Source organism: Miniopterus natalensis, chromosome 2, assembly GCF_054644295.1.
Source record: "Miniopterus natalensis isolate mMinNat1 chromosome 2, mMinNat1.hap1, whole genome shotgun sequence".
In the NCBI taxonomy this organism is placed as follows: domain Eukaryota; kingdom Metazoa; phylum Chordata; class Mammalia; order Chiroptera; family Miniopteridae; genus Miniopterus; species Miniopterus natalensis.
Window position 1 is genome coordinate 145,709,263 of NC_142082.1, and position 12,481 is coordinate 145,721,743.

General features: G+C 40.7%; 1 protein-coding gene across 2 annotated transcripts in view; it reads right to left on the reverse strand.

Moving 5' to 3' along the window:
• ANO6 (anoctamin 6) overlaps positions 1-12,481 on the reverse strand; it is a 168,556-nt gene that overhangs the window by 11,334 nt on the left and 144,741 nt on the right. For both annotated transcript variants that reach the window (XM_087814708.1, XM_087814709.1), the window contains 3 exons: positions 11,065-11,195; positions 5,759-5,964; positions 1,202-1,404 (listed from right to left, as the gene is read on the reverse strand). In XM_087814708.1, coding sequence (XP_087670834.1) covers positions 1,202-1,404; positions 5,759-5,964; positions 11,065-11,195 — 540 coding nt within the window. The remainder of the gene's footprint in view (positions 1-1,201; positions 1,405-5,758; positions 5,965-11,064; positions 11,196-12,481) is intronic.

Here is a 12,481-nt window from a genome sequence, read left to right on the forward strand (position 1 = left end):
GCCCATTTAAAAAGAGGTCATAAAATTGGACATCATATAAATTTTCTCCAAGAGTTTAATATGATAACTAAACCCTGAGATATTATTCCAGTAATACTGAATATTCAATAGGAAAATGATGGTAATGACAGATTCCATCTTTGTAAAACAAGAAAACAAGGGTATCTTAAAAGTTCTTGCCAGAGTTTTATCCTTGCCTTCTCGAAAGAGTGTAACTAAAACGAGTGTCTTTTCAGAAATTATAAATTTATTTATATAATGGTGTTATCAGGGTTCACTTAGCTATGGGGCTCTCTCCCCTTATAGAGAGTGCCCCCCTCTACCTGCTTGTTATAATTTTCTAACTAATTTCCTTGTTGTCAGATGTCATGTGCTACTGCTGTTGGTGTCTCTCCCTCAGGTAGCACATCTCTAATTTTCTTCTTGTAACCTATTAGGACCTGGAACAGTTTAATTACTCTTTAGAATTATATAAAGCAGATTCAGTGTGGAATTCTGAAGAGGCTCTACCATGTATAACTCTGAAACATTTACTCAGGGCTTATTTCTGGTTTCTTGGTTGTGTTGTTGAGAAGCTGAATCAGAGGAAGCTTTGAGGAGCGGAACTAAATAAAATTTAAATCCTTTAGGTTTAAGGCTGTAATTGAACAAAAACATGTGATGATCTATAGTCAACAAACTTTATCAATTGGTAATTTAGCTCATGTGTCCTTGTCTACAGTTGATCTCCCCAGCCATTAAAGTCAGTGCAGAGTGCTTTGGAACACCTTTAGAGAATCCTGCCGGCTGGGTGGAGGCATTCACATTTCTTGTCTTTGTATTTCTTTGATAAGTGAGGGGGCTAGTTTGTCATCAATCAATGTTGCCAGGTTGTGTTTGAATAACACATCACTCATAACAAATGAATTATCTTGCTTTTTGGAACTCTTAGAGTTTCTTCATTTCTAAGATATAAGACTTCTCCTGGATCAGTCTCCCTGTAATCATTTGAAATTCTCATCTTTAAATCTTGTTTTATGGTTGGAAGCTCTAACCCTAGTCTGTATTAACTTTTATATATTATCCTTTTTAAAGTATGATTGAAAAGAAACCTAGGAAAAGATGTCTCTAGCTACTTTATTTAAACGATACCAAATAGAATTACCTTACAATAAAAGTCCTAAAGATGAACTGCACTTTTAAACACATAAGCAGAACTTGCCTGCACGTGGTATGGTTACCAAGCCCGGAGTATGGATTTCCCTTGCTCCTGTTTTTGAAGTCGGCGATGTTGAAGTAGGAGAGAGTATTGTTGATGTATCCGTCCATGGTGTAGTGGGTGTGGTTCCCATATGGAGGGACAGAGAAGGACCAGTAATACACCAGGCGGGGGATCATGTCTGATGTGAAAGCAATAATCATGGCCTGCGGTGGGAGGAAAACAAGAAAGGAGGCATTAGTTTAGAGCCTTTATAGCTGTGGTTAACAGACATGCCAGAACCACATTTTCATCTGTTGACTGTTCTTAAAATTAAAGATTCAGAAATCTTCATTTGTCCTAACTATATCTATAACAAATGGGTACAGAGAGTGAATATCCTAAAATCTTTGAGCAGCTACTTTAAAGTAGAATAATTACTTTCCTTTTGGTCCTCAATTCTAAGAAATGCCCAGAACTGTACCTACAGTTCAAAAGCAAAGGCCTGATAGTTGCCTGTTACGTTTTTAAAGTACAGTTAGAGTAACTGTGGACTCTGATATTGTGGATAACTAAAGAGTTGCCTACATATAATGTATGTAAATTATATTTTCAAAAATTAGAATATAACAAAATTCAATCAACCTTGGGGGCTTTATTCGATATAATTTAAATCTTTTATGATTTAGATGTAGAAGGCCCTTTTGTTTATGTAATACTAAGGTCAATATTCTAAAAATAATTTGGCTTTATAAATAATTCCTTTGTAGAGTAAATAATTAATACAAAACTGATTTTTAAAATCATTTGCCTCTAGCCAGGCTGGCGTGGCTCAGTTGGTTGAGCTTCCCTCCATGAACCAAGAGGTCATTGGTTCGATTCTCAGTCAGGGCACATGCCCAGGTTGCATGCTCTACCCCCAGTAGGGGGCGTGCAGGAGGCAACAGATCGATGTCTCATCGATGTGTCTCTTTGCAAAAAATCAATAAAAACATTTTAAAATCATTTGCCTCTTAAAAATAGAATGTAAACTGCATACATTTTCCTAGATCTAAGTTAATAATGGCTTTTAAATTCATACTTTTTTCACTATAGTATCTAGACTTGTTTAGACAAGTCAGTCTATAGTCTGATTTATTTTAAATTGCCAGTATATATTTATGTATGTTGCTTCATTAGAGAAGAGTAATTTTTAAACTGATTTCATTAAAATTCAGAAAGCAAAAAAACCCCCTACTTTGGAGCAACTTTGGGTTGCTCCACTCACAGTCAAGCAATGATGTCTGTATTGTTAGATCTAGTATCTAAGCCTCTAAATTTCCAAAAGGTTAAGTGGATAAAGTTATGAACATTATAAATGATTAAATAAAGTTTAGTGTGCTTCCATGTTAAAGGAATAAATATGGGTCAGACTTAAACCTGGGTCTAAATTAGGCAGATAGGCAGACATCTACCTGGATGGAAAGCTACTATGAATTATATGAATTTTCTCCAAAAGTTTTTAACTTATGCTTTAAGGTTTCCAATGTATAAAATTGGTTTAAAGGAAGGAGAAAGTAAAAAGTATATTGTATTTTTTCAAATTTATCTTTATTGTTGAAAGTATTACCGATGTCCCCATTTTTCCCCCATTGACCCCTTCCACGCCCCCTGCCCCCTGCCTTCGCCACACTATTGTCTGTGTCCATGGGTTATGCATATAAGTTCTTAGGTTAATCTCCCCCCCCCCAATCCCCTGCCTTCCCTCTGAGATTCGTCAGTCTGTTCCATGCTTCTATGTCTCTGGATCTATTTTGTTCATCAGTTTATTTTGTTCATTAGATTCTACATATGAGTGAGATCATTTGATGCTTGTCTTTCTCTGACTGGCTTAAAAATATTTTAATCCAAATTCTATGTGAATAAATGAAGGTGACTGATTTGGGCATTTATTGATACAGAAGAACGACGTGTTTTTGGCATGGTATGATTTCTAAGAGTATTCATAGGAACATATGGTTTAGACACAGTGAGACCACAAGCCAACAAAGATCTCAGGCAAAGCAAGGGAAACAACTCGGGGGCTTTTCTATTACAAAATTTCCCCTGAAGTGAGATATTTCTGTGGGTGTGGGTCTGCCTGCCTGTCAGTGGTGGTGTGAGGCAAGAATACTTTTTTCCAGATTCCAACTAATTAAAATTTTTTATTTTACTCAACTATAGCTTTTTAGAGAATCACCTGCAGATGTGCTTAGGAAGCTACAAAAATTCTGACAAGGAAGTTAATTCTATTATCTTCTGACAAGATACATTTTCCTCCTGAATTGAGCTGCTTTGAGACAGGCTGCAAGAGTACAAATAAATGCAGTGCGCTTCATTTCCCATGCTGTTCCAAACACAATTTCCCATTTATGTAAAAATAAATTAAAATTGGTCTTCAATAGCAGATGCTCTGGAATGACACAACAATGTCAATTCAGCTTATTCATTGAACGGGCAGCTTTAAAATGAATGGCTGTACACGGAACCCTGCTTAATGTCCTTTCTCATCCCTGGTAGCTATTCTCTTCTTCCTACAGTTAGAAGTTCTCCTGTTATGGAAAGTTAGCCCTTCTTGTGCATATCAGAATGGGAGGCACACATTAGGGAGGTGAGGGGATAATATACATGTATAAGAAAAAGATGCCTAAGTTATAAGAACTGCTCCTTGGGTAAGAACCAGCCGCGGCGTGTGTGCCTGTGTGTGCACACTCCCCCCCCCCCCCCCCCCACACAGAGTAGCCCTGGAAACAGCCAAAGCTCCATCTGCGCTAATGGAGTGGAGCCAGGCTGGGGATACTAGTAAAGGTGCCTAATACAATCAAACCGGGACGCTTGAGGAATGGGAGCATGACTCAATTGAATTTTCTGGTTAGCTGAAGGTCAAACGAAAACCCTTTTCGTTTCAACCCGTGTTGCCGAAAATGTTGCTAAAGCACACAAGCCACGTTCCTGCCACGCTTCGTGTTGGGCAGCATATTGGACACGACAGATTCATTCTCTCATGACTGTGGAACTTGAAGCTGCACTGTCACATTTCTGAACATCTGTCTTCATTTCACAGCACAGTGAATGTTGAAGGTGTGAGATCTCTGGGTGAATGGACACCAATAAACCTACTAGGTGCTTTTTTTGTGTGGGATTTGCAACTTTCTCTAAAAAGGAGGGATAGCATCCAATTCAGACAAATTGAGGGTTCTTTGGGGTGACAGCTGGGTTCCAGATAACTTGTTTTACTGTGTAAAACTGTAGCTAACACGGTCCTGACAGTGACACACTGTAAAATTGTGCCTCTAGTTTAGACACCTGTCAAAGTCTCCACAGTCACCGTGAATGACGCAGAGACATGAACAGGATAAACAGCGGCAGCGAACATTCCTCGAGGTCCAGGCTCTGTGCATTCCAGGCATTAACTCACTGAATTCCCCAACCACCCTTTGCGGCACATGATATCAAGTGTGTCATTGGGAATTATTCAATTTACAAATGATGAAATGAGTTCTGAGTGTTCAGGCCTTGCCCGGGGCTGTGTAGCTGGGAAGCGGTAGTGCTGGGAGCTGGAGCTCGGGTCTGATCCCAGAGCCTGCAGTGCTCAGCCCCCCGCATCCAGGAGCCTGGCCCACAGGTGCGGAGTTCTGTTCTGTGCTTATGGGAAAAGGCTAGGGACTCAGGGCAAGTGTGGCTTGATTAAGAAATTAAAACTGAGATATTTTGTTGGGGACTGCGACCTAGGAGTGAACTTGGCAGTGAAATAAGGGAGGAAGGGGAAGAAGCCCTGGTTGTAAGGGTACTTCTAGGGCAGGAGGTCCCCTGATGAGCTGGCATGGGAATTAGTCTGCCTGAGAGCTTCCTGTTGGCTTGTTGGGGAAAAAGAGACGGTTCAGACAGGTCCATGAGTTAAACAACTGAATTCTGTTCCCTCACAACTGGGACACACACAGAGTATGAGGCTGCTTAGCTAATAATCAGAGAGTGGCTCGCAGCAACTAAGGGGTGGGTAGGGAGGAGAGACGGAACCTGCTCCTTAAAGAACCTCTGCCCCAGGAGACAGGTGACACTGACTGGGACTGCACAAAGTGTTTATACTTCATCACCAAATAGTTAATATTTTATGTTGATAATTTGGAATAGATGGTAAAATATGGTGAATGATAGCTGTTATTTTAGGGTCCTCACACTCTAAATGGACAGATTTTTATCTCCATTATAAAAGCACTTTTGGATATAATTCCTTTTATAGTCACGTGAGGATTGAAAGTTAGTACTTATTGTTATTACTATTACCATGTTTCTATTAAATAAAAACTTTAGCAAATGTGCAACAATAATATAATGGTAACTCTTAGCAACTGCCTAGGCTAGAGGTCTTGACTTTATAAGTCATGAGTAATAATTATAAACAAAATACAGTAAAAAATAACGATTACAATGATGTTGTTGATATGGATGATAGTCTTTCTCCCATTTTAAGAAATACCAAACATCTGATTCCTCAGGTAGCAACCCTAATGCATTTTTGAACTTTTCAACGTGTTGAGCCCGTTAAGTCCCGGTTTTACTCACATTGGTCACCACAGCCAGGATGGCGATTCCTTGCATGATGGGCTGCCACGCTCCAATGTCCTGGGCTTTTTCTGGCACCATGCGTCTATACTGCGTAGTCATTTTCCACGCGTCCACCCTTATTTCCAATATATTGTTCACCAGAGCCAGCAGAGGGGCCAGTGGAAAAGAGGCCACAAATAAGGTGACAAAGCCAAACTGAATAACTGTCAATGAAATGGACACACATCATGGATGGAGGAGAGATGGCAAGACAACACATTTTCCTTCACTCTCGTAAAGAAAGAGAAAGGCAAACCACAAACTAACCCCCAACGAGAACAGACATTCATGGTACTAATAATATTCAACAATGAAAGAATTCAAACAAAACACAAATATCAAGTATGAGATCTTTGGGAAAAAGACAAATTATATATACACTTAACAGAATATATTAAAAAATCTTTAATCAGCCAAAGTCATTTGCTGGTAAATAAACGTGGGACACTCTAAGCATGTTATTCATTCTCAATGTTGAGATAATAGAATACTGGAAGATGATTTGTGATTTAGGATTAAAAAAAGAAAATATTGTGAAGTATCTAACAAGTTAAAAAGAAATGAGACATGCACCTTTGGGAAGACTATACTTAGAGAACACTGGAGGAAATAAGCTAAAAAGAGGCAAATGAGTAAGCTCCCCTGAGTCTGCAAGTGCAACGCATTCAGAACTGGAGGTATTACTACACATCACAGAAATGTAGATAAAAGTTTAAGTTAAAATATAATCCCTTTTTAGGAAGTCGTATCTTGAAGTTGTTGCAGTCTATGTGGTCACAGTCAGTCAAGATTCAAGTGGTGGCTTAGCAGTTTTCCATGTCTGTAATTTAAGTGGGATACACTATATACTATACTACATTATACTATTCTGTTTTAGACCCTTCCCTCCTAACTGGCATACCTTTAAAGTAAACTAGTACAAGTATGTAACTAAGACTGGAGGAGGGAAAATGCCAGCCCCTTAAGGGCTACTGCTGACAGTGGCAGGGACCACTCCGGCCAGGAAGGGCAAGACTTGGAGGGGTAGCCGGGTAGGAGCTGGAATGGCTTCTGGTCTCAGAAGCCAGGGTGTGGTACAGATAAAAGCTGACAAGTGTGGTCATGGTCAAGGAAATCAGATAAGCAAGGACCAGAGTTGGTGATGTCATAGAGTCAGCAGCACAGCATCAAGCAGTGATGTCAACGTCTGCGTCTGACTCATCTAATGAACTCATCTGCCTACACAGGCCAGGCAACGTAACAGGAGTGAGTAGAGTGGGTTCAGTCAAATGGGAACTGGCAAACGTGTGTCTTAATGAAGGGCCCACTCATAGCTGCCTGATCTCATTATTCATGAGAAGCCAGACATTAGGACTATATTAGCAATAAACTCAGCCAAAAACCCAAAAAGGAGAAGATACCATTTATAATGACAACAAAAGCACAGACTATTTAGAAATAAATTAGTGAGAAATGTTAAGACTATTTTTTTTAAGTCATCATAAAACAAGTAATAACGTACGAATAAATGGTGGGCAGACTCATCATTTTTTCTCTAATATAAATTAGAATTTGAATACAAATTTAGTTAATAATCCCAAATGTAGTTAAAAAAAAGCTGAAAGGTCATGCTAAAATTCTTCGAGATACACAAATATACAAGTAAAATGATGAGGGATGGGCATACTGACAGTATTAGGGACAGTCTAGAAAAACAAAACAGGACCAGCTCTACGAGATATTAATGTATATTATAATGCTATGATGATTGAAATAGTTTAGAACAGGTGCATTAATAGATAGTATGAATTAAGTAGATAAAATAGATTTCAAGAATAGATGTAGATATTCATGGGATTTTAATGTATTATAAAAGTGATGCTTCAAACCAGTAGATTCAAGTATGGAATAGTTAGCTCCACACTGGGAGAACTGGCATGAAGTCCTCACTTTTGACACTAAAATCAATTTCAGATGGAATAATCTGTTCTGATATTCAAGTAAGAACTTTCTAAACTTTTGAAAGGAAGAAAAGCAAGGAGACAGTAACGAATGGCCTATCAATTCAATTCAGCAAGGCAAAAAACACCCTTTGGGAAAACAAAAATAACCCTTGCCTGGAACTTCATGACCTACATTGCTCTCTGATACTTTCCATGCTTTCTTTGTCACTTTAAAGTCGAGTTTCTTGAAGAACCTACACTGATTCTTTCTCTACCACTTGTCCCTCCTGAAAGCTCCACCTGCCTCAGCCCTGCGACTCCTGCTGCCGGCGGCTGTGTGTCCCAAAGCCACTGACATTTCAGTTCATATTTATTGGATTACTAGGCAGCTTTTGATATGGCCAAACATTTCTCTCTCTCTGGAATGTTTTTCCTCTTGATTACTGTTTTCCTTAAATTTTAAAAAGCCAAGGGCTGTGTGTGTGTGTATATAAGTATAAAGATAAATAAAAATACATTTATATATTTACACACACACACACTTTTTTTTTTTTTTTTAAAGGCTACCTAGCTCTAGTGCCTTTTCCATTTTGGAAAGATCCTGCAAAGACGAGGAAACATCAATACAGGTGGTGGGCGGAAACAGCAGAGATGAGGGAGCGGGGGGAAGACAGGCCTGTGTCCTGGAGAGGGTGGGGGGTGCTGTAGCCCTGGAGAGAGAGGAAAGGAAAGGGGGTGGTGCAAGGAGCAGGTGAAGAACAGTTGATATTAATTACAGCAAATCAAATGGAGAAAATACTATATGGAGGTCATTGTTTTAATAAATTTTTAAAAATTAGGGATGGAGGAAGGTGCGGTCAAACGGGACATGTCATCACTTTACTGCACTTCATTTATGGCTCATGCCCACTGGGAGGGCACCAAGGAGTTCTCAACACTCTGGTGTGTGTGCCATGCCATGCTCTGTACGAAATGCTATCTTATGGCCTCCGGATTTTAAGACCAACAGACTTTCTCTAACTCCTGTGTCCGAGATTTCAGAAGTCAGAACCATATACTCAGGCAATTTTGGTTAATATCCCAGGGTTACGCTAATAATCTCAAAGGATGGTGGGGAATTTGCTAAATAAAAAAAAAAAGTTTCACTCAAAAAGTCTCCCCCAAAACATATACCACAATGAACTCGGTGGGGGTGGCTGCGGCAATCTTAATGTAAATTCCTCTCACAGTGATATGTGTGTGTTGAAACTCCAAGCTCAGGTCACTTAAAGAAATATTTATGAGGTCTATGTCCAGGCGGTGGTGCTCCCACCCATGACTGAAAGGTGCAGAGGCCTTGCCAGCTCCCTCCAACAGGAGCAGCCTGGGCAGGGAGAGAGGCTCGCACACAATACCTATACCACCAACACAGGAGTCAAGCTAATGCCTAGAGGGAAAAGCGTCTGGTCTGTGTGAAAAGCTGAGGGTGACGCTGAGGCCTGGCAGGAATTCCTCAGACAGAAAAGAAGAGGCATTTCGGGCAGAGGAGAACAGAGCTGGTGGCCGGCGCAAGGCCTGGGCCAGGGTGAGGGCGCTCCAGGGTGGTTAGTCAGATGTTTCCCTTCAGAACTGAAAAGGTAGATGGTGGTATCATAATGAACATGGGGAATGGAAAGAAAGGGGAAACCGTGTGGTGATGAGACCGCACCAAAGGTACTCTATTTATTTTAGAAAAAAATAATTCAAAGGGCACTTGGAAATTCTATCTCCCATAACCTAAAAGAACAAAAAATAGATTTCACTTTGGAGTTGCATACAGAATAACAGACTGTCTACTCTTAGAAACTGACTGAACTTTCTAACTCATTAGGTATTATTTAAATAATAGGAAAACAAATTAATAAACCTAAAAAGAACTGTCTATAACAGTTGTTATTCCATCTTTTCATAAGGTAGGGTGAGGCTGAATTATGTAAGTTGGAAATTATTTTAATGAGACTAGGAAACTCAAAGTCATATCAACTTCTCCCTAAAACACAACCATGTAGCTTTTCCTCTCAATGACATTGGTTTGACTAATCAACTACAGGAAAATAATTCTTTTTTCCCAAGGTTTTTTGGTGCTAAAATAACAAATGATATTCTGCCCCAGAATGTTATTAATGTTGATAATAGCTCCACATGAAATATTTATAATTATGACTCATTTTAGAATAACAGGTAGGTGTCTTGAAAGTCCTTGTGGAAATAAACAGAATAAATATAGCTTCTGCATTATGTATGACAGCTATACCCTTAATTGAACCTGGTCACAAAACATAACACAAGCAAAAAGGAAATTCAAATCAGACCCCAGGCTGCAAAGCACTGCTGACTGAAGAAGCTACAAGATGAACCTTTCACTCACCGAAGGAAGCAGATGTATTTCCAAGTATAACATATATTTTAAAAGCAATTATTTTATATATAGAATGTGATTTAATAAAAGCCGCCCTCTCTCTCTGCAGACTTGCAAACAGGTCTGTGTCTCCGCATCCACTCAAACCCCTTTGCATAAATGCCTTTTTTCTAAACTGAAAAAACAACTGTAATTCAATGCAATGGTTAGCTGAAAGGGCAGACACAAAACATACACGCTGTTAGCCTTCTATTAGATGTGTGTCATGTACAATAGAAAAGATGGTGTTTCCTATGGAAATCTATTTTGAGATGCATCCATTTAAAGGTAACTGAGCTCAAAATCCAGTTCAACTGAAGAGACACAGAGCCCAAGCAAACGCTCCACAAATGGACAAAGGCCTTCAAGGGGGAGGAGACCTGTGCTAAATCTTAATTCCAGACCAGCGAAATGGTTCTGCATTCAAGCCAGTGATGAGTCATGAGGTCGCTCAAGGCACCAGGCAGAGGCCACTGGCCAGAAGGAATAGCTATGCTGCCAAAGGCAGGAGTGAGGGGAGGGGGCCGTGGTCACCCCTGCGACCAGCAGCAGCGCGCTCCTCCCCGGGCTCCTGTACGGCTCGGGCTCGCTTACAGGACTCGGTTGGGAAGCGCTCCAGCCCGCGCTGAATCACATCTAAGAGTTCCGAGTTCTCCCTCAGCCCACTCTGTTAGAGGCTCCGAGAACTAATGACGACGCTCCTCCGCGACTATTCCATTTCAGCGGAATAAGCCTTAGCTCTGTACAACACAAATACAAAGATGCACAGTCGCCTTATTTGAAAGCCTGGTTGTATACTTTTATCTAGTGGAGGAAAAACCCCATTTCAATATCCCAGACAATTATTTGGCTTGATAATCATGACTTTCGGGATCCAAAACATGCTCCAGTATAACATATCACCTAAACTTTCACTTATGACTTACTCATTTCAAGATATTCATAAAATAATCCCAGCCTGCCCATGAGCTGCAGATGGTAGTCCTGTTCCCATCGCGGGGATATCTTTTCTGAGCCCGAAACTGTGCGACAGCGTCCGATTAGATTCTTGACCCAGCTGCCAAAAGGATCAAATTATAAATTAGAACATGGTCAGAACAAGTAGTCAGTGATATCTCAAGCTGAATACATAATCTTCCCAATAAATTAATCTTGCATTTTCATGCTAAATTGTTTACTTCTGCCTCCCTACCCCAAAATATTTTGAAACATAATACCATGTATCCTGGTTTATTAAAATTATAACTGCTACTTTTTCTCTTAGCTCCTTTTCATAAAGGCAGTCTAGTCTTTAAAAGATATTTTCCCTCATTTGATTAACTTTACTTTTTCTCCTTTCCACGCTATTATCCAGAATTGTCTTTCCAGAGAAAAGAAACAAAACCAAGACATGGATTGTGAACTGGTGATAAGTACTGTGGGGAAAAAGCGTTTGCACCTGCGGCAGGGAGGAGTGGGGATGGTGGCAGGAAGGCCTTACTAAGAGTGACATCGGAAAAGAGAGATTAAGGAGGCAAAGGGGCAAGCAGGGGAGGCAAAGAGACTGTTGTGAGGATTTGGGTGTGTTTTTTTAGTCTGAGGAAACTGGGGAACCATTGAGGGACACTGAGAGAAAAGTGACATAGTTTGACATTGGATAAAACAGGTCTAAGATCATAGTCTAAGCCGAACAAATCAAGGACCCGAGACACGATCCACTTCCTCGAAGTCCTGGTGCAGAGCTAGGAGAAGACGCCGCCTCAGCTGGTGGCCTGGCATTCTGCCCACTGCTGGATACTAGCTGCTGTCTCTTCTGTGTCGTGGTTTTCTCAAAGCCTTCTGGCCCAGATAAGTGCTCCTCCCCCCCTTTCTATTGCAATCTGTCCTGAAAAGAAACGCGAGTTGGCAGCGACACTAAGTGTGCACCTGTAGCAGAGAGAACGGTTGTCCCCTAAAGCAGCAGTGGCTTGTGGTTTCCTCGTGGAGTTCAGCGGAAGAGGAGCCATAACAACCAACAAGTTCAAATACAGACGTAAAGATCTGACTAAGCTTCGGCTGACGGGATGACGTGCTTGTATTGATTCCAAATTTGACAATGAGAAGGCTTCACACTAATGCAAACGCAGTTGTATAGACGGCATGTGCAGGCGCGCGCACAGTGTAGGACAGGGCTAGCTCGCTGCTGGGTTTCCCAGCGCCACTGACCTCAGCATTAACTCTGCACTGATCAAGGTGTGCTAAGGGGAGATCTTTCTACAACAGAGCGTGCCCTGGCTTCACAATCCTTCCCCGCCTCTTTCTCCTCTAGGACATTAGGGGCATAGCAGAAGGCTGTGGGAAGTGGAGGGCACATGGACTCGGACA